This window comes from Eumetopias jubatus, unplaced genomic scaffold (assembly GCF_037043125.1).
Source record: "Eumetopias jubatus isolate StellerSeaLion01/CBP00866 unplaced genomic scaffold, mEumJub1_p1.0 scaffold_13, whole genome shotgun sequence".
NCBI classification, from domain to species: Eukaryota; Metazoa; Chordata; class Mammalia; order Carnivora; family Otariidae; genus Eumetopias; species Eumetopias jubatus.
Genome location: NW_028274819.1, coordinates 100,012,713 through 100,033,694, shown reverse-complemented (window position 1 = coordinate 100,033,694; position 20,982 = coordinate 100,012,713). Strand labels below are relative to the sequence as shown.

The following is a 20,982-nucleotide window of genomic DNA, read 5'->3' as shown; positions in this document are numbered from 1 at the left end:
CCAAGAATATTCCCGCCACCAGAGTGCTTCTTTCTTCCCTCTCCCATTTCCTACAGGTGCCATTCCTGTAACACACCGTGCCTGCTCTTCCTTCTTTTCGGTCAAGGCAGAGGCATCTGGTGGGTAGGTGAGGGTCTTCAGGTGCTCTGGCCACCGGTGCCATCAGTGCGTCCTGCTCGTGCCCAAAGTGAGCCAGCAGGTGCGGCCCAGGAGAATCCCTGTCTCCTGCCCCGGGGCCGCCTCACTTCAGCAGGGAGATGTCGTCGGCAAAGTCACCGTGTTGCTGGCGCAGGCAGCGCAGGCAACGCCACTGGCACACCATGAGGCAGAGTGGCAGCATGAAGAGGGCGCAGATGGCCGCCATGACGTAGGCTATGGTCATGAGGGTGGACTCGTCTGTCTGTGGGATGTTGTAGCCACAGTCTTCCATGTCTGGGGTCATAAACGGGCCTTCCACTGCTGCCGTCCTGAACTCATCGTGCACTGGAGAAAGGGCAAACGCGAATGGGCAGCTCTCACCGTCACACAGCAGTTTGGATCATAGAGCAAAAAGAACTTCCTGGTAGGCCTTGAAATTAGCCCGCGAGGAGGCCCTAACATCTCCTTCCTTGGAGGTATTTAGGAGCAGGCCAGAAGAGCCTTGCTAGGTAGAAGCACATCTCTCCTCCCAGGGCACTGGGAGCAACAACCCTTTCCTGGATAACCGTGCGGTAGGAATGATACCTAAAGGTCAGTCTCCTGAGTTGACCAAAAAGACAGCCCCGTGTATTCCTAGTACACTCACCGGCTTCCGCCGATACTGAAGACCCTGCTGCCGTTCTGAAGGCACACCCGGCCCCATCGTGTAGCAGCCCACGGGGCCACTGCAGGCTCAGCCTGCTGCCTGGGGATCTAGAGCTTCCCTAGGGGCCGAGGCAGCTGTTGCTGGTCCGGGCCTCCGGTGGAGCTACAGCCCGGGCAGGCCTCACCACGCCGGGCACATGGACAAAGCATGGGCCCGGACGCTAGCTTTGACACCGGCTGTTGGCTCTGCCTCGAGGCAAGTATGACTACCTCCCAGGCTGACAGGGGCCCAGGGATCCTAACTGCCGGACAGTGAGAACATGGACAGACGGAGCCCACACCCTCCCCCCTGGCTCTCTTACCATGACAAGCACTGACAGCAAAGCCAATTCGTTTTCGGGCCCGATCAAAGACGACGTAGAAGCCCTCCATGATCACAGCTCCCATCACAGTGCCCGTGGAGGACTGTGAGATGGCGAACTTGTAACAGTCGTCTTGGGACGTGGCCACGTCTTCCACTGGCCGCAGGTATTGCTAAGGACAAGCAGTCAGAGAGGGAGAAGGATGTCCTTGCTGCATCCCTCCCCCTGCCTCTGCCTTCTAGATCTCTGTGCCCAGGGACCACTCTTCCCTCTGCCATCCCCGAGCTCTGTGGGCTTGCTTTGTGCCACAGGACACTGCTGTCTCTTGTCTTCTACATTCTGCGAAGCCACGCCTGCTCCCTGTCTCCCCATATGAACCGTGCCCTCTTCCTGGGACCCCACCGACTCCGGCTGGGGACATACCTGTGGAAGGATGGTGATGCGGAAGGACTGATTGGTGACCTCGCCCATTAGGTAGAGGGAGATGACTGGGAAAATGTTCCAAGGGGTGGTGCCTGCCTGCCAGCATACCAGCTGCTCCCCCAGCCAGAACCCATCCGGAAACTTCTCCGTCTGTGTGGCCGAGAAAGGGTTAACAGTGAGGAAGCCGCCTCTTCCGCCATCGCGCTTCTCCTACTTTCAGATAACACTGGGCCCTCTTTTAGCTTTTCTATGGAATATCCAAATTGGGGAAAGGCACACTGAAACCCAAGAATTAGGGGAAGAGAGCTGGAGAGTGAGGCCAAAACTCTGCACCAGGAGGCCTGTGGGATGAGCAAGCCGAGGCCCATGAAAGAGACCGGCTCTGAAGACGTTTAAGTAGAAGGATCTAAGGGTAGACAACTTGGCCCTTGTTGAGAGCTGTGACCTTCACGGACTTCCTCTGACACTGTATCATCTCTTGTACCCCTGCCCTGAGTCTCACTGACCGAGGAGGCTGCCTTGATGGATTTGACGGCAGCTTCAAACACTTTCTTGGGCAAACGAAGATTGGTGGTGCCACTGTCCACGATGCTCTTGTCGTAGTTGTACTAGGATGGAGAAGAGAGGTTTAGAAGTGTCAAAAGCCTTGTTTGATGCTGGGCTCTGGCCGGAATCAGAAGGGGGGATCTGACTGCTTGGGGTGGCATCCTGGCTTGGCACTTCTCTTCGGAGTATACCCTTGGGCAAGTTGTTCAGCCTCTGTGCCTCCGTTTCCTCGTCTTTAAAATGAGGATAATAATAGCACCTACCTCAAAGAGTTATTATAAGGATGAAATTAATACATGTGAAGCGCTTAGAATGGTGCCCGGCACGTAGGGAGCATTCAGTAAATGCTAACTCTTAGTATCTTGGTTTGGGCAGACATTCTCCAAATCTTGAAAATAAAAATACCTTGTATAGTGCTTTTAACTTTTCATAGTCCTTTTATATCTATTCTCATTGAACATATGTTAAGAATCTAGGTAAGGAAGACCCAAATGGTTGAGCTACCATTTATTGGGAACTGCTGTGTGCCAGGCACTGGGAGAAACAATTTATTTTCTCTGTCTTCACCACAATCTCTGGAAAAGCTGTTTTTCCCTCTGTTTTGCAGATGAGGAAACTGAAACACGACCTAGTAACTTCCCTGAGGGCACATAGCTAGTAAATGGCAGAGCTAGAAACCCCAGGTCTTTCCAGTTCCAAAGCTGGACGCTTCCGCTACATCATCCCACACTGCCCTGCATGCGACAGCCAAAGGTGTCAAGCAAGGCGGTGACTGGAGTCCAGACATGCTTTTTTTCCCCTTACCAGACCATAAGCCCCAACGTCCCCTTGGAAGTGCCCTGCCAGTCCCTAGCCCCCCAACTTCAGGTCCTGCTGTGTCACCGTTAAGCTCCCAATTGTTCTGGGTTCAGCCCCCAACCCTTCCTGCAGGTCCTACTCTGCCTCATCCTCCCGACCTCATAACTCAGGGTCTGACCTCATGCTTTGTTGCCTCCCCCTTCCCCCTCCCTGGGTCCCCCTTGGTGGTGGTACCTCCTTGCAGTCCATTTTCAGGTCCTGCCCGTTGATCTCCACCCGCACAATGATGACCTCGTAGTACCACTCCCGCCGGATGGGTGTGTACCAGAGGCTGCCCGTGTACAGTGAGTGGTCGATACCTCCGATGATCTAGGGACAAAGGGAGGCAGGTACCCGTGTGCCAGCACAGAGGGACAGCAAGTCACCCAGAGAGCAAGCGATGGGATCACAGATTTCTGGGAGGGTAGCAAGGCCCTTGACAGGCCACCTTTCTCATCTTCCTGCTTCTAATCAAATCCTGTCCCAAAGTGATTTGTAGTTTCTTAAATGTGTTAAGAATATATCAGGGGAAGACTTTACAGGATTTTAAATTATTTGTTTCAGAGTCTCACAGCCCTCAATATAAAGTTATTTAAACCTAAACTGGCACAATAAATGTTAAATGAATGATTATTTGCTTCCATTACAAGTTTTATTTTCTCTGCGTGTTGGAGATGGAGAACCATTCACCAATTGTCCTAATTAATTAATAAATAGACTTTTAACTCCTTACATTGCTGCCTTCTGCTCATCAGACTGAATCATCTTAATTTGAGAGGTCTTATTTTCTTTCTTCTTTTTTTTTTTTTAAGATTTTATTTGTTAGAGAGAGCACGAGTGGTAGGGGCACAGGGAGAGGGAGAAGCAGACTCCCAGCTGAGCAGGGTGCCTGACGTGGGGCTCGATCCCAGGACTCTGGGATCATGACCTGAGCTTAACCGACTGAGCCACCTGGGTGCCCCGAGAGGTCTTATTTACATTTCCTTTGAAGTTCCCTAATCATCTCATCCTTTCCAAGTTTACCATAGGTACCTGGAATCCTTTCTGGAATAATGCAAAGAAGAAAAGGATGGAAAAGGAAAAGTGGAGGTGGGGAGTTTAAAGAGGTTTCTCTTGATTCTAAGTAGTGGAGCCCAAGACTGTGCGGTAGCTTAGAGGGAGGGGAGGCAGGTGACAGGTGATACCCATCCCTCTGCCCAGTGCTAGAACCTCCCCTCTCCTAGGACCTACTCACCATGCTCCCTCCAACTGAGGCCAGCACTTCTGACTGGTTGAGGGGGAAGCCAGCACCACAGAGCTGCAGGGAGAAGAGGTTGGGAACGTGGGTCTGCTTTACCAGGGAGTCAAAGAATGGCTCCAGGGAGTCATCGGGCTGTGGCAGAAAGAGACAAGGAGTGAGGCCTCACACAGAGGGCCCTAATGGAAAGAGGCCAGCTTCCTGCCTAAACTGGAAGGCAAAAGCAAAACTTGGGGGATGTTCCTGGGGAAAGACTATCTTGAAGTACTGCGATTTGGCAGAAAGGGTTAGCAAGAGACACTGGCAGTGCAAACAGGAAAGAGCTATAGAATCTTTGATCCCCATATGCTTAACCTGTTTCAGGTTTGGTGGGGGGGGTTCCCTTATTTCCTAAGATCTTGGGAGTCGGTAGAAACCAGAGCCTAATCTTGTACCTGTCACAGCATCCTTCACTGTAGTCCTGCCCTCTGCAGGGACGAGATTCAGACTGCCACCCTGTCCCCCTGCTAACTAATCCTTTAGGCTGATCTGTGTCCCTCCCTTAGCTCCCCTTTCTCCGAGCCTGTCCCGGGGTAACATGCAGTGTGCGGTGCAGACAAAGGGCCCAGGGCTCGGCCTTGCTCCTCTCACCCTGGCGATCTCGGCATAGGCCAGCCCCAGGATGCCCTCCCAGTTGGAGCCATTGATGAAGAACTTGTCTGATTCAGTGATGGCAGCGATGTTGGCACGCACGGTGACGTTGGGGCCATGGGGGATGCTCACCAGGTCGGTGCCCAGCTCCCCCTCCCACTTGCCCTGGGTGTAGGGCACATAGACGCCCTTCCGGAGGTCCCGGTATGTGCTGGACCTGTGGAGAGGAGGCAGAGGTCTGTGGGGGTATGACCGCAACACTTGCACGGGGACCCAGCACCTAACCTGCTCCCGAGGCCTCACCTTATCTCGGGCATCCCACATAAGATGCTTTCAGGCTGCTCAGCAGAACATCCCAGATCCATCACCCAGAACAGAATGTACAGTAAGCTTGCAAACAGATGAGGGGAGCTGTGGCTGGGGCTCACTCTCCTGTCTCCACAGCTCCTATCCCTAGATCTTGAGCTCAGGCCCTGCGGGGAACAAGCCTAGGCTTTGTGTATTGTGCCCGCTGCCGCCAAGGGACAGCTAGCGGGCATCTCTTCCTCCCCCTGGCTCCATCAGGCTTCCAGAGAAAAGGGGCCTTTGACTGTCGCTGCCTTGGGACCCAGTGGTACCATCGGAGTGGTAGAGAAAGTGCCAGGCGCGGTGAATGTGCAACCTCTACAGCAAGTTCTTCCAAAGAAAGAGTTGGCACAGCATCTCAGCAGAGCAGGTAAGTATTACACACCGCTCATATGGAACATGCCCATCAGCATGTGACACCCTCGCCCGTGTCTCTATTGCCTGTGCCACTATCCAGGCCTTGTGCGTGTGCCGGGTTGGGGTGGGGGCAGTGATGGGACTGGGACAGGGATCCCGAGTGAATCCCTTTCCTGGGTCCTTACCACGCCCCACTCCTGTCTGCTTTCTTCCGATAGGGAAGGCAGAAGATGTGGCAGGTGGCTTTGGCATCTGCCTAGAAGTCTAAGAATGGGATGTAAGCCTCTCCTCACAGATTTCCACACACAGAGACACCTCAGACACTAGATGTCTTCTCGCCACTTCCTGTGTTTATGCTAAGGAGGCTCCAACATCATTCCTCTCTGCCTCTTACCTTAAAAACCCACTTCAACCCTCCCTTCCACTGGTTAGCTAGATCCGGCTGATGGAACTCTGGGTGGTGCAGGGAGACATTCTAGCTGTCGGGCCCTGACACTGGTCCAGGCAGTGGGGCTTACGGGAGGCTCTTCCTCCACTCCCTTGAACTGTGCAACGCCACCCGGAGCAGCCCCTGGGTGGAGAGCACGGCACAGGGAGCGGTCACGGTAGCCTGCTCTGCCTAGACTTCGTTGGTCTCGCCAGACACCCGACAGCCATTGTGGGGGGTGGGGGGTGTGGATGAAGTCTCCGTGCCTCCTGATTCAGGCAGAGAGAGGAAGACCCTGAGATGGCTCTGGGAGCACTGGGGCTCCTCTCCTTCCTGCTTTCCCTTCCCAAGGAAGCTGCCCTGTCTTGGTCCTGAAGAGCTTCCTGCTGGCCCCTCAACCTACCCTTTCCCATAGTAGACCTCCTCAAATCCCCCCTCTCCACTCTTCTCTCCTGGAAAGGATCCGAGAAGCTCCTCTTTCTCCCCGAAGCCCTCCCCTGACCCTTCTGGGCCCTGGATCCTTGGGAAGGGTTCTTCTCTCTAGCTCTCCCCAGGACTCACAGCTGCCTCTGGTAGTAGCGATGCAGGAAAGGGTGGGGGGCAGCCCCCACTGCAAAGTTACTGCTGCCTGTGTCCACCAGGATGTTGAGCTGTCAGAGAAAGGGGAGAGAAAGATGTTATCGACACGAGGCTCTGGGCTCACTACCTTCATTGTCCTTCACTCCACGGGCAACAAAGCCTCCCTTTGGAATGTCCAGGGCAAAGCTTCTAGGACGCAGGATTGGAGAGACTGGCACCTGCTACCACCATGACCACAGACAGAATGTGGCATCCTCTGACATCCTCAGCATGGCCTCAGCATGGCCTCGTGTCTGCTCCTGGCTTCGCTGTGGAATTCTAACATTTTCTGTGTTGTCAAAGCCACATTATCTCTGTGTCTGCGTGGTTTTCATTCCTCTTTTCTCCCTACCTTCAGACTGCCCTTACTCACTTCGGGTACCTGTCTGATTCTGTCTGCAGGGCTTGCGCCTTGCCTCCTTCTCTGGTCCTCCTAGGAAGCATATCACCCGGCAGGCAGCTGGGCTTGCATCCCCGTCCAGCTCAGAAATGCTATTCCAGGAGCTGGCACTGGGCAGGGAAGCTGCGGGGACCAGGACGCCATGTTGGTGCCGTCCTGCCGTTTCTGACCCTGCCTGCCAGAATGCGGCTCCCCACGAAGGGCTCCCCTTCTGTCTCCGAGGTGACACAGGCCTCTGAGTCCTACTATCAGAAAATAGTAGGGAGCAGGAGCTTACTCTGCCTGTCACGGTGAAAACCCATCTTGTCAGGGCCCTGGGTTTTGGCTCAGTGAATCTGGACAGGTGTCTTCCCGGTGCTCCTTGCTGTGCAGCTCCTTCTAGCCTTTCTTCTTTCTTGACCCTCCTTTCTCCTTCAGCGGCCTGATCCCTCCCTCAGTCCAGAGCCACGTTCTGAATGCCAGTAGCATCCTCACAGGCCAAAAGAGGAAATGCCCCTGTCCTCAGAAGCACGGAACCCTGAGAATTCAGCCCTCTCGTGCCGACTTTTCATGCTCATCAGCTCAGTGGCTCCCCTGACCTCAGGGCCCTTTTACTCCCGTGTCCTCTCTCCTCAACGCAGTGAAGTCAGCTGACCTCAGTTTTGGTGCAGGCTCTGACCTCGTCACCTTGGGCAAGTCACTATGCTCCTCTGGGCTTCAGGTTCCTCCTCCCTGCCAGGTCCTCCAGCTCCTTCCTGCTCCCAGTGGCCCCTGTGGCTCTGCGGACCGCCCCTCCCCCATCGCCTGCGTAGGCCTCCTGGCCTCCCCGTGTCCCCCAAGACGCCTCCTCTCCTCTCCACGGTGGCCCCAGCCCTCTGACCCCGCCCCTCCCTCCTTCCCAGCCCCCCCCACTCCTCGCCCGGTTCCCATTTCCCTCCCTGCCCTTCTTCCCCATGTCCCCCCCACCCCCCCACCCGGCCCTCTCCAGGGTCTGTGAGCGGCCACCAGCTCCGCAGGCTGTGCTTTCACAATCAATAGAGCTGGAGGCACAGCAGTTCAGATTTCAGTCAACCAGGTTAATGATTAAAAACGCTTGGAGAGGGGGGGCCCTCCCAGGACCCCCTCCCCCACCTGCCAGGGCTCTGCTCCCAGCACTCAGGTTGGCCTCATTCTTACAGGGATCCCTGCTATCGCTGGACCCCAAAGAAAGGGGGTCCCCAGAGCTGTGCAAGAGACGGCTCCCTGAAACGTGTGCCTGACAGGCTCCAGGAAAACACGACTGCCTTTTACTCTGTCTGGCACAGGGCTTTTTTTCTCAGGCCCCAGCTGGTCCAGGCCTCCCCACTGCTCTCCCCTCCTGCAAACCACTCCCTCCGGAGCCAGGAGGCCCAGCCTTTCCCGGCTGAGGAAGGCCTCCCCCTTCCACCTCAAAGCGGGTCAAGCCCAGGGCAGAGCGACCCCCACCCACCCCTACACTGGGAGTTCAGGCCCTGTCGGCCCACCACCCCCTCTCCACCTGCCACAAAAAATGGGAAAGCAAAACAAACAGCTGGGATTCCCTCCTGAGCAAATGGCCAACTGTTTGCTCTTTGCAAAGTGCTCCTGGCTTCTGGGAGAAGGGATTCCTGGTCCCGTCCTTCCAACATTTCTTACTCCAGCCCCGGGCAGGTTTTCTCCCCATCCTGCTCCCCACAGGTGGCTGAGCCCCCACTCCTCACGACGCGGGGCGGGTAAGGGCAGCCTGGAAGAGGAGGGCCGGTGGTTGCGAGCCGCCAAACTTCCTTAGCCAGGGATGCCTGGCCTCTTCCTGCTCGGGATAGAGGCTGTCGGGTGGGACCTCCCTCATTCCCCCAGCCGGTCCTTGCAACCTGCCCGTGGCCGCGCCCGCCGTCCTTTCCCTCCGCTGGCCCTCCGCTGCTCGGGTGGGCGCCCTCCCCTGGGAAGTACCCCCTTGCCCTCAGCTAGATTCGCCACCGGTCCACCCCCCAACCCCATCCGGTTCCTCCTATTGGCATTTACAAATGCTCCAGTCTCTCCATTAAAAAAACCTTCCTTAATCTCACCTCCACCTCCAGTGCCCCTCCCCTCCTTCACAACCAAAGTTCTCAGCCAAGCTGTCTTCATTTCTTCACCTCCCACTCGTTCCTCAACCCATTCCAAGCCGTTTCTCCGCTGCCCCTCCCTCCACTATAAAACAGCCCTTACTACAGCTACCAGAGACTTCATGTCACCAAATACGAAAGACATTTTCAAATCAGTCCTCATCTGCCTGTGAGGACTTCTCCCTCCTAGAAACACCCTTCCCTGTCTCCCCTCCACCCCCGGGCCGTGCGTGTCCTCCCACGGCTCTGACCAAATCTTCTCTGTCTGCTTTGCAGGCTCCCTTCTCAAGGGCTTTGGCCCTCTTGCTCGCAGGCTCTGCCTTCCCTCAGCCACCTCCACCTCCCTTGCGACCACAGCTCCGAGTATCACCTCCGTGCCCACCACTCCTGAGCTCAGAGCCCTAAGCCCTTAACTTCCCTTGCAGCTCCAGAAGCACAGAGCAGACTCCCTCAAAGATAACCTCAAATTCAGGATATCCGAAGCTGACCTTCCATGGTCCCGCCCATCTGCCTTTTCCCTGCGTTCGCTGTGTCAGTGGATGGCGTCACTGTCCATCTGTTCTGTAAGTCAGCAACTGGGGGGACATCCTAACACCTTCCTCTTCTTCACATCTCTACCCGATGCATCAAGTCCTGTCCAACTAACCTTCTCCAAAGTCTCGTAAATGTACTCATCTCTGGCCACCTCCCTTGCCGCCCCTGGGCCACGTTCTAGAATATCATAATAGCTTCTCAGCGGGCCTTGGCACGTCCATCCACCCTTGACCTGTTCATCCTGTCTCTGCACTGTGGCTAGGGTGGTCTTTTCAAAGTGCAAATCTGACCGTGTTGCCCTTCCGTGTCAATCGTTTTCCTTTGCTATTAAAATAAAAATGTAAAGGTTTAACATTTCCTACAGGGCCCTTCATTGTCCAGTCCTGCCTGCACACCCAGCCTAGTTTGTCCTCTACGCCCCAGCCCCCTGCTCACCCGCTACACCGGCCTTCACAGGTCCTCAGACCAGCCATGGTCTTCCCCCCGGAGACAGCTGCGTAGACCATTCGCTCTGCCCAGACATCTTCCTCTCCGTGGGCAAGTTTGTCTACTCATCTCCCATCATCCCAAGCTCAAAAGGGAAAACTTCCTAAGGGGGAAAGACCAGGTCATAGTCTCTTCTTAAAGTGCTTCCATAGAATGTGTCACTCTGTAGCTTCACATTAAATCTCACCTCCCTTGTATCTAATTTTTAAAAAATCATCATTGTATCCCTAATGGGTATCACAGTGCCTGGCAATAAGTATGACTCTCATTAATGGCTCAAGGAAAGAAAAGGGAAAAGAGCTACTCTATCCTCTTTGTTGGGTGAAGGAGAGATCCTTCAGTGGCTCCCCAGCTGTGGGTGTTTTTAGGTGTGGCTCTAACTCAGACCTGCCGTCCCCTCACCAGGGCTGCGGTTTGACATGGATGCCTGTCTTCCGGTAGACTGGGGTCCTGAAGCCATCTTCTTCTCCGTCCCTTGGGGCCAGGCCGACTCAGGAGTCTCTGTAGCTATTGTATTTAGATCCCCAGGAGATCACAACCTGGGGTCAGGGCTAGGTCACAGCCAATCACTTAACAAACAAATGAGCCCCCGGGGGCCTCTGAGGGAAGGTGGCTTCTGGGGAAGTGCTAACAAGCCCCACAGGAAAAGGTATACTTGCCCACTTCACTCTGCAGGCCAGGCTCCCCTGGAGGAGTTTTCAGCAATAGATCTTGGGTGATGACATGGGTGTGGAGTTGGTGAGTTCTGGGTAAACTCTTTGTTCCCCAAATCTCACATATCTTGGTACCAGCTCTCACTAACAGATAGGGACAGCTCAGATTATTCTGGATGAGAATAGCCTTCAGGAGTCATCCGTTAGCCTAGGGTGATTCTGAAAGATCAACTCTGAAAGATCTCTAGTTACTAAGATCCCAGCCTCTCTTGGTAGCCTATCCCAGGGCCCTAGGACGGGGCTTTAACTCTAATTCTTCCTATCAAAGAGGAAATCTCTTTCCTTCTGTGTGGGCCTCTGAGTTGATGGGGGAAGAGCTCTTATACTCTTAAAGAGCAAGCCTTTTACCCGAACCTGAGATGTAGAAGGCTTTCTTCCATTTTACAGAGAAGGAAACTGACATGTGGAATGAGCGAGCCACTTGACCCATCTTACACAACAATCCACACAGCTGGACGGGAATCCGCTGGTTCTGACCAACCCCACGTCTGGTCTTTCATGTCCTTGACCTTCCCATCTCTCGCTTGGAGAGGCAGTATATGGTCGATTGCTACACTAATGAATCACACACCCCTGTATCCAGGCCCTTGTGTGATCCCCTCTGACGTCGACACTAGGCTCGGTCATGTGACTGCTCTGGCCAATGGGACATCAGCCAACGAGGAAAGCAGAGGCTTGGTCAGGGCCTGTGCACTGGGGATTCCTCTTGGAATGCTGTCCTGAGACTGCATGTGGTGAAGCTCCATCTTGCCTCCTTGAGGATGAAAGATTTCATGGAGAAAGAGGTCCAGCAGGCCCCCCACTCGTCCACCAGCTGAATGCAGCCACGTGAGTGAGCCCAGATAAGACCTGGAGAAGAGCCACAGCGAACCCACACCATCCTGAAAACCAAAACGGCTCTTTTCCAGCCACCAAGTTTCGGAATAATTTGTTACACAGCATCAGATACCAGATACACTATCTGAATTCAAACCTGAAATCCTTGTCCTCAGGGGCATCTCACCAACCATCGGTTGACTCCAGTGAACATTTCTCATCACTTTTCCCCCCTCCCTCACCATGCTTCTCATGCTTCTCAAAAGCACGAGGCTCTCTCAGCTCTGTTCCTTTGCGTATGCTGTTTCCTATGCCTGGAATATTCTCTCCCTGTTTTGTCTAACTTCTAGTCATCTTTCAAGTCACAGTGTAAATATCCTTTCTCCCAAAGGTCTTGCCCTGATGCCCTCAGCCAAGATAAGGCTCCTTCTCCTGCAGGTCCTCAGTAACACCTGCACTCCTTTGTATATGGCTCATCAGACCTTTAATCATTTATGTAATGTCTGTCCCCCATACTATGAGCCCCACAAGGGTGGGGAGCCCGTTTGTACCCTTACTATCTTACTCGTCCCTAGCCCTCCGCAGGTGCTCCATAATGATTTTTTTCCAGTAATTGCCTCATTTCCTGCAGTTCCCTGTGACCCTACAGACTCTTGCTATTCATTCTCAGCCCCAGGTGCCTCTTGGCATAATTTAGTCTGGGACTGTATGGTGACAATGATAACTGATGCCCTCCATACCCAGGACGTTGGCTGGATTATCCATGAAGGTTCTTAGACCAAGGACTTCCTTGGTCCCCGAGCCTGGAGTCAGCTTCATCTGCTCTCCTAAGTGGATGTTCCCAGACGTGAGCTTGCCCAAGGCTGAGAAAAGGGAGCAAGGAAGGACAAGAGGAGCCTAACGTCAGCGGCTGGGAGTGGCTGAGGGCCAACAGAGCACACAGCTCCTGCCTCCAACTGAGTCCAGTGATTGGGTCCCATCCAGGTTCCCTCCACCTTGACCACATTGGCTGACCCATTGGAGATCCTCTCCCTAGACATATCCTCTGCCTTCCACTCCTCTCTCCAGGCTGAAGCTGACAATTGATACCTGGGGGCAAGCAGGCTCTCTGGTGCCACTTACCCTACTTTGGGCCTTTTTTTTTTTTTTTTTTTAAGGAATTCTAAGGTGGCGGGGTCACCCCAAACCTTATCTGATGCACCCTTCTCCCTTTGGACAGGATGCCGCATGTCCCCAGTGTCAAACCCAGCTCAACTAATATTTATCAGGGCTTCCTATTCAAATGATACGAGGGATGTGAACAGTCAGAAAATGTCCATGTCTATTCTTAAAGAACAGATCTAAGACGATGGGTTTTCTAACTTTTGTTTTTTTTTTAAAGCAGCAGAACCCTTTTTTCAACCTTATGTAGGATCCCAGTGTACCAAAGAGAAAAAAACAAGAGTTGTTCTTTTGGAGAGAGAGGTTTTACTTCCACCGTCTCTGTCCCCTCCCCGCGGTGGCTCTTGAGGCAGCTCTGCAGCACCTGCAGCCTCCATAGAACCCCCTGGAAACCCCCCAGTCTGTGAGGTCTCACAGCAGCTCTCAGCTACCTGCTTTTCATTGTCAGACAGCAAGTCCCTCCTACCGTCTACTCGTGTCCTATGCACAGGTTGCGGTGGCTTTAATCTTCTCTTGTTCTGTCCTCAGTTGGAAAAGATAGCTGATCTCTGGCAGAAGCCCAGTCTCCTCCAGGGCACCTGGGTCATGCTCAGCACAGGCTTGTTTGAGCCATAGGGAGATGCCATCGCTCATGCCTTGTGCTACTTGGCAAAAACTCTACAGGCACTGGAAAAGAGTCGGTGGGGTTCACCAGCCCCGAGAGGCCAGAGCAGCCCGGACACGGGGTGGGGGTGGGGGTACAGTGGGCAGTGGAGAGAGTAGCCACACGTTGGTAGCAGCCCAGGAGACCTGGTGAAAGGGGACAGGCTGGGGTGGCAGAGGCAGGGAGCTCAGCCAGTTTGCTCCATGGCTTTGTCAGAGTCTTGGGGAAAAAAGACCCGGGAGTCCTGGCTCCCCCAGTCAGCCCCAAGACTATTGATTCATCATTGCCCTCAAAGGGAGCACCTCCTCCCTCTCAGGAACTGCTGGCTACAGCACCCGAGCATGTGGCAAGCGAGCATCAGTGAATGCTTCCCAGCCCTCTGGGCCCATCCTGCCAGGGGCAGCTCGGGGCAGCTCCAGGACTGGGAAAAGGGTCTGGCTCCTGCCCAGAACTCTCCACTGCCCAGGCCCCCAAGAGAGCTGTTCCCAGAAGAGAAGTTAGTGGTCAGGTATGGCAGATTCCCTGAGAGATGTTTCTCTTTCTGGATTTGCAACCACAATTTTCCGCTCAGATCTTTATTGGAGATACCCAAGAAGGGTTCTTGACCTTCTACCTTAGTGGGAGGTCCCAGTCTTTCCCATACCCCCCACTCGTAGCTGAACTCTTTCTCTCCTGACTTGAGGAGGCAGAGGAGGAGAAGTGTGTGAAATGGCAGTGTGAGGGTCCTAGCAAAGCCTTCTGTGCAACCTGAGGGGAGTTGTGGTCTCAGGGGCTGGGTGGGCAACTTAGAAGTGGAATATTGTGTAATCTTGCTTTGTCTAATTTGGATGGTGGCTCTTTGAGGTCAATGGTTTTCAACCTTTTTAGGGAAGGAAGGGAGGGAGGGAGGGAGGGAGGGAGGGAGGGAGGACCTGGAATTCCACTGCATAAAAACAATAAAAGCTGACTTCTGGGCAGGGAGAAGAGGGAGGGCTTGGTAACGGGAGGTGTGAAAGGTCCAAAGTCTTGCCTCTTAACCTTCCTCCTAACCTCCTTCATCCTTGAGGTCCCTTTATAGAATCCCACAAATCACAATCTGAAAACCATTCGAGGGAGAGGTGGGTGGAAAACCAGCTGGCCCTTCTTGGTTTCTGAGACCCTGAACCCTCACAGTTTTCTACTTCTCTGATCATTTTCTCTTGCTCCCTTGAGCCCCAGTCTACATTCAATATTCTTTCCCTAATCATTCCCCCCACCTTTTCCCTCCATTCTTTCAAAGAACAAGCCCATTTGCTAACTTGACTTCCAAACCACCTCTCTGCAGGTGACTCCAGAGTCTACCTGTCCAGTCCTAACTTCTCTCCTGGTTTCCAGATCCCCATGCTCAGCTAGTTGCTGGATCCATCAATAAGAATGGCCCACTGGCATTTCAAAGGCAACCAACATGTCCCAGACTGGAGAACATAGAAAAGAACCCAGTATTTGGACTTGGAATCCAAAGACCTGGATTTGAACCCCGGCTCTGCTTTCCTTATCTGAGTCTCTTTGGGCAAACCCCTTAGTCTCTCTAAGCCTCAGTTTCCTCACCCCCCAGTGGACATGCTAGTAGTTATCCCTTGCAAGTAAAGCAGAATCATAAGCATGGAATTTTGATGACCTATATTGTGCTTTAAAAGTCTGCTCCTTTTGTTGTGTTCCCTGATAAAACAGAGAGGTTCCAAGGAAGGGAACCTCTTCCCTTCCCTCTCCCTCCCCAGGAGCAGAGAACATCTGGTTGAACTGACATGTGAAGGCTGGATCTCTGAGGACCTCCCCTCCTTTCTGTCCTCACCGCCACCAGCATCTTTCGGACCCTTGTGACCTGACTCAGGTCCTAGTCTCAGGCCCTAGACTATCCAGCTATGGTCCACCCTGGAGTTGTTTTCCTCAAACCAGAACGACACTAGACCATTGCCCTTCTCATATACTCAAAGGGACTCTCGCCTGCCTGCAGAATACAACCCAACCTCCACTCCGCCTCCCAGCATCCCTGCCACAACTCCCAGCTTCTCAGCCCAGCTCATGCATGCCTCTCTTCATAAACCTTTCTCTCCAAATAGCAAAGCTTTCTCATCTTTCTAGGCCATACTCAAATGCTACCTTTCACAGCAAGCCTAACCTAACACTCTGTCAGTAGTAACTGCTTCTTTCTTTGCATTTCTAAGACTCACTGTTCTTTTTGCACCAAATGCTTTCGGTCTCGTATGATATTTAGCTGTTCATATGAGTCTCATACCAAATCGTGAGTTCTCCAAGGGCTGGGGCAGTGACACCATTTTTCTCTTCTGTGCACAGTAGGTGCTCAACAAACATTTGCTAAACTGCATTGACTACCACCAGATTTCAGTCCAAACAATCATTATTATCCTGGGTTTGGAGGCTGATGCTCATCCCATTATAATGAGATGATATCCTTTCATTTAAGTGAAAAGGATGAAAGTGCTTCTTTCTCCAAGAGTTCCAGTCCTGCACTTAGAATTGCCCATCGAGATTCTCTTTAGATGTCTTACGTTGTATTTATTCACTCACTCAACGTTTTTTAGGTGCATGTTCTGAATCTGCCACTATCATAGATATTAAAGAGAAATAAGACACTGCAAAAAATAATCTTTTTAAAAGACATTGTCCTCTAGACCTTGATGTTCTGGGAGGGAAACAAATGCAAAAAACAGTTATAATATGTTCTATAATACTACTTAAGTGTAGTAAGGGACACATGAGTAGGTGTTATGGGAGAATGAAAAGGAATGCTCATGATAAACCCTCTCATCTCCCCCAAGATGCATGGGCAGGTGGCTGGCAGAGTAGAAAGATCCAGATGACAAAGGGTCTCAGCTTACAGGCCTGTCTCCTGGCCAATTATTTAAACTTTCATTCCCCCTTTCTTTTGCTATAAGTCACGAGGGATAAGACCATTTGTATATATTGCAGGAATTACTGTCAAAGAGAAAATTATGTAGAATATATTTGAAAACTTTACATAAACTGCCACCATAAATACAAGTATATATTTGCATCCAATTACTGATACACCAACTCCTCCTGCCAGTTGTCCTGGGCCCTCAGATGGTCTTGTTATCCTCCGTTCAGCCCAGATCAGGATCGTGAAATCATCTCATGCCTTCTTCCTTACCCTTCACACCAGTGTCCGCAAGTCCTGTGTCTGGCTGCCTTGTGACATTCCTGCATCCTGGTCTTCCCTTCCCTTTCCATCTTGTCATGGCCACATGCTATCCTTGTGGTGATGCTTCACACCTGGATTGCTGTGATAGAGCCCACCGCCCCTGTACTTCTCAGTCCCACTCTTACTCAAAGTCAGATGTCTCTTCCTAAAAGACTGCTTTCTCCATGTCATTCCCCGATACAAAGAAATTCAAGCTTCCTCTGATATCTGCCGACCCAAGCCCAAACCTTAGAGCTTCATATTTAAGGCTTTTGGCAACTGGGCTCTATCCTATTTACCCAAACCTGTAGCATTAACTCGACTGGGTTTCTCACTGTCTCCTGAACAAATGCACATGACTCGTTCTCTCATTCATTGTGGCTTCTTCTGGTCCCAAGGACCCAGGCTAAGGGCGGGGAAGCAGTGGACATTTGAGTTAAGTGCAATGAGAGTTCAGTGGGACAGGTGCTATTTCCCCGCTGGGAAGAGCCACCCTCCTAACCATCCTTCAAGATCATGCTCACAGCACACCTCCCCCGGGAGGCCTTCCCTGATTTTACCTCCTGCACACCTACATGTGCAGATCAGTGCTTCTCAGATTTGAGCCATGGCCCCCCAAATTCTAACTCAGTAGGTCTGGGATGGGGCCAGAGAAGTTACGTTTGTAATGGGCTCTGGTGGCAAGGGCCTGGGGGCCTGCCTGTCTTTGGGTGCTGCTTTGGATTCCCTTGTCCTGGCACTTATACTTTCATGCTCGACACTCCTTGTGGGCAGAAAACCTATCTCCTATCTCTTGGTGGATCAGCTCTCAACCCCCGCACCTAATCACCTGGCATATAGAAAGCGCTCTGCCCACCAGGTTGTCTTCTGGTGCTCACAACAGCCCCACCAGGCAAGGAGAAAGGGCCTCCTGCTCGAGACTGCTGGGGAGAGAATCGAAGTCACCACAGAGTACAGACTGGCTGGCGTTGGCTCGGGCTCCCAGCCAAAGGGTGACCCAGAGTCATTCCAACTGTGGGCTCCCTGGTAATGGTTCCTTGGGCCAGTATTGAACTATAGGCCCACTTTCCCTTTCTAGGAAGGAAGGGGAAGGAACTGACATTTGTGGGGCAATTACTCTCTGCCAATTTCTGGGCCGGGGGATGTACATATGATCTCAGGGGTCCAGCGAAGACCAGTACCTGTCCCCCCAGTTCTGTGTGAAACGTGGTGGCCCAGAGCATCCAAGCTCTTAGGGTCCATTGCATAGCCCAGAAGAGGCAGACAGGGCTGGAGGAATTAGCAGAAAGTGACTTCGTATGTACTAGAGGTCAACCGTGTGTCTGGGTGCAGTGTTCAAGGTGACTTCCCCTCCACAGTCCCATTTAATCCTCCCGAGAACCTCACAAAGGAGATCTCCTTTCACCCATTTTAGAGACAAGGCACTAGGCTCAGAGGGGTTGCATAATTTGCCCCAGCCTGCACAACTGAGAAAAGGAAAAGCCGTGGGCAGTGGAGCTGGAATTCCTGGTCTGTCTGGTGGCTCCACAGCCCCTTTGTGTGTCGGTGCCCCAGGGTGTTAAGTCCCTAGTACAGCTTCTCAGTAGCAGACACCCAGGAGGTTGCAGGTCCCCACGTCCCCCTGCTATCTGATCATACCTAGGCTCCTGTTGGCCCCGGCGGCTAAGGGCCTATCGTCACGCTGATCTGAGACTTTCTGGGGAAGTTATGCTACTCAGGAAAGAGAAAGGGTGAACAGGGGAGACCAGAGCCTTGCATCAGCTGGGAGGTGGGAGGTAGGCCTGGGTGGCAGGGACCTAGGAAGACTCACTTCTGTCAAGTAATTGGGGGATGGAGGTTTGTGTTTCTCCCAGATCCAGTGTAAGAGCTGTCTGAGAAGTTCAGAGAAGTGTGGCTCTTCCCTCTCTACACATAAACACACTCCCACCTTCACGGACCCTCCCAAGGACAGGCCTCCCAGACACAGATCCCACAGATCCGGGGGAGGTGGGTGTCTCCCAGCAATGTGCAGGCTCAGATTCAAGGTGACACACACCAGCACATGCACAACCGTCCCGCCACCCGCGCCCAGGCCCACCCACAGAGGAGGCAGATGTGCCCAGTGGGTAGCCACAGCACCCTACCCACACAGACACGGAGGGTGCCACCTTCACCGGCCACCTTGCAGGTCCCGTGGAGGACTGGAAGGAAGGGGAGGGCTGGCAGTGTTTTCCTCACGCTGCCATGCTCCCTTCCCCCCCCCCACCCCCCAGCGCCTATCGGCTCACAGAAGGAGTCACATTCTTAGAAGGGGGTTCTGGCTCCTGGGCTGCAGTTAGTTCTTTCCCCAGACTCAATTCAGTCCCCTCTGGCCTGTGCTCGGCGGCACGGGGAGGGGGAGGGGCTGGGGTGCAGAAGGCACAGGGGGAGGGGGAGGAGTTGGGAGGGGCTGGGGAAGCAGGAGTCTGTCCCGGGCTTCTGGGCCCGAGTGGAAGTCAGGAGGAGCTGGGAGACCTCGCTTTTCTGTCCCTGTGCCAGCCCAGACAGTGGGAGCAAGGGTCTGCTCCAGCTCGTGCCAGGATTCCTGGGTCCTCAAGGTGCTGGGAATGATGGTCAGAAGCCCAGGTTCCCGGAACACCAGAGGAGGGAAAAGGGTTGGGTGACCGAGATCCAGAGTGCCAGGGTGGGGAGACTCAGGCTTGGCAGGGCTGACACCTGTTCACAGTGCCCCTTCCCCAGGCCAGGCTCCCCCACTGGAGTGTTTGTCTTGCCCTGAATCCTTACTGAGGGGTAGGTGTGTGAGGTTGGGGTGAAGGGAGGGCAATCAGATGAGGGAGGCGGGGAGGGCTGTGAGGGGAAGGGAGGTGGGAAAGGGGAACTTTGGGGCTGACTGCTACCAGTGGGATCCCAGAGGAAACATCTGGGAGAGGGTCCCTCCTGCCCTCAACATCCAGCCCATTTTAGCAGGGGCCAGCATGCTGCATCCCGCCCCCCGCCTTTGCTCATGCAGGAAAGAGGGTAGGGCTGGCCTGGCGACCTTACCGTCTGCGGGGGGCTGCCCACGGTCATCTCCACGTAGTAGCCCTGACCAGACTTGCCCCTCAGGTTGTCCACCATCTCCACAAAGCTGCCCCTCCGACCAGGCTCCTCCGGCTCCTCCAAGGTCTCCCGGGGCAGCCTCAGCCCCAGGGGGGGCGCCCCCAGCCCGCTTCGCAGGGGCAGCCGGATGCCAGGCTGGGTGCAGTGGGCAGGCAGCACTCCCGAGCCCATCCACAGCAGGAGCCAGGGCAGTGCTTGGGCCATGGTGGGCCTGGCCTTCGGGGCCCTCTGGGCTCCCTCCGGGACCACGTCCGGCCCTGTTGCTGCCCTCAACTCTGGGTGCTGGTGGTGGCCGCTCAGGACAGTGAGCTGCGAGGCATCAGGGCTCCGGAGCCTGCAGGCCCCTCGCCGGCCCCCCGGTGCAGGCTGTGGGGATCGGGCAGGAGAAATCCGCAGAGAGAGAGGGGAGGAGACGGAGCCGAAGCCGGCTACATCTGGCCAGCGGCGCCCAGCCTCAGCAGCGGTCTGGGAGAGGACCTCTCGGCACCCCCGGGCGGCTGGGAGGGGCGGGCATGGCAGGTCGGCGGCCGCTGGCTTCTCGGCCCTCGGGCTGGCCGGGCGGCGGGGCAAGGCGCAGGGGCTCTGGGCGCCCGCAGCTGCGTGTGCTGGTCAGGCCACCGTCATCCAGCTCCCAGCTCCTAGGCAGGCTGGGGAGGCGGAAAGACTTGTGGCGGCGGCTGTCAAAGCCAAAGGGTTTTCGCTCTTCCCTGGGATCGCTGGGAAGTGTAGTCTTCCCATGGCCGGCAGCCCAGCTTCCGGGGCTGGCGAGGGGTCTGGGATGCCCTCTGCCGAGGTGGAGTCCACCCTGCAGGACCCTGGGCGGGCGGGAGGGACCGTAGAGAGAGAGTGGCGGCCGACCTCTCCTTCGGTCGTTTCCTTCATTCTGCATTGATTGAGCATCCACTGCATGCCAGGCATTCTTCCAGGCACTGGGGCTACACGGAGAGAGAAAATGCACGTGCACCGTACTAGACGATGTGGCATTGACGAGTAGGGATTTGGGGGACCATCTGGGGATCTGGATCGACTGGGTGGGAGGAGGAGGTATTTAATTTGAGCTGTAAAGGATGGGTGGGATTTGCATGGGCAGAGATTGGGGGAGCAAGAGTAAGAGGGATAGAAGGGTATTTTAGGCAGCCAACTGCGTAAGCAAGGTGCAAAGGGGAAACTGCAGGGGCGATTTGTCTCCCCTGGAGCCTGCAATCTTATGGGTCTTCTCTCACCTGAATCTTTCTGTGCCTGTGATACTCTACCTGCCCTCCCCTCCACCCCAAATGCTGTGAGTCCCCAAGAGCCTCCTCATTTCTGGGCTGCCAGTCAGACT

At 54.2% G+C, this 20,982-nt stretch overlaps 1 protein-coding gene across 5 annotated transcripts; it reads right to left on the bottom strand.

Moving 5' to 3' along the window:
* Positions 1-241: 241 nt before the first annotated feature.
* BACE1 (beta-secretase 1) lies at positions 242-19,862 on the bottom strand. 5 transcript variants are annotated; one of them, XM_088017736.1, is made up of 10 exons: positions 19,783-19,862; positions 19,602-19,737; positions 6,509-6,597; positions 4,951-5,035; positions 4,186-4,248; positions 3,147-3,281; positions 2,075-2,176; positions 1,569-1,718; positions 1,146-1,317; positions 242-483 (listed from the first exon to the last, which is right to left on the bottom strand). In XM_088017736.1, exons 1-10 carry the CDS (start codon positions 19,860-19,862, stop codon positions 242-244), a joined length of 1,254 nt encoding a protein of 417 aa, XP_087873862.1. The 5 variants fall into 5 exon arrangements, with proteins under 5 accessions (XP_087873862.1, XP_027961563.1, XP_027961564.1 ...); XM_028105762.2 differs by having other exon boundaries at positions 4,186-4,323; positions 4,819-5,035; positions 19,602-19,862; XM_028105763.1 differs by having other exon boundaries at positions 4,819-5,035; positions 19,602-19,862.
* Positions 19,863-20,982: the final 1,120 nt, after the last annotated feature.

Excerpts from the sequence above, each read along its gene's own strand:
- BACE1 (XM_028105762.2), bottom strand. The coding sequence starts at position 19,862 with ATGGCCCAAGCACTGCCCTGGCTCCTGCTGTGGATGGGCTCGGGAGTG. Across the intron at positions 6,598-19,601 it reads TGGGCAGCCCCCCGCAGACG|CTCAACATCCTGGTGGACAC; the intron begins GTAAGGTCGCCA and ends TTTCTCTGACAG. Across the intron at positions 1,318-1,568 it reads GCATCACCATCCTTCCACAG|CAATACCTGCGGCCAGTGGA; the intron begins GTATGTCCCCAG and ends GCTTGTCCTTAG.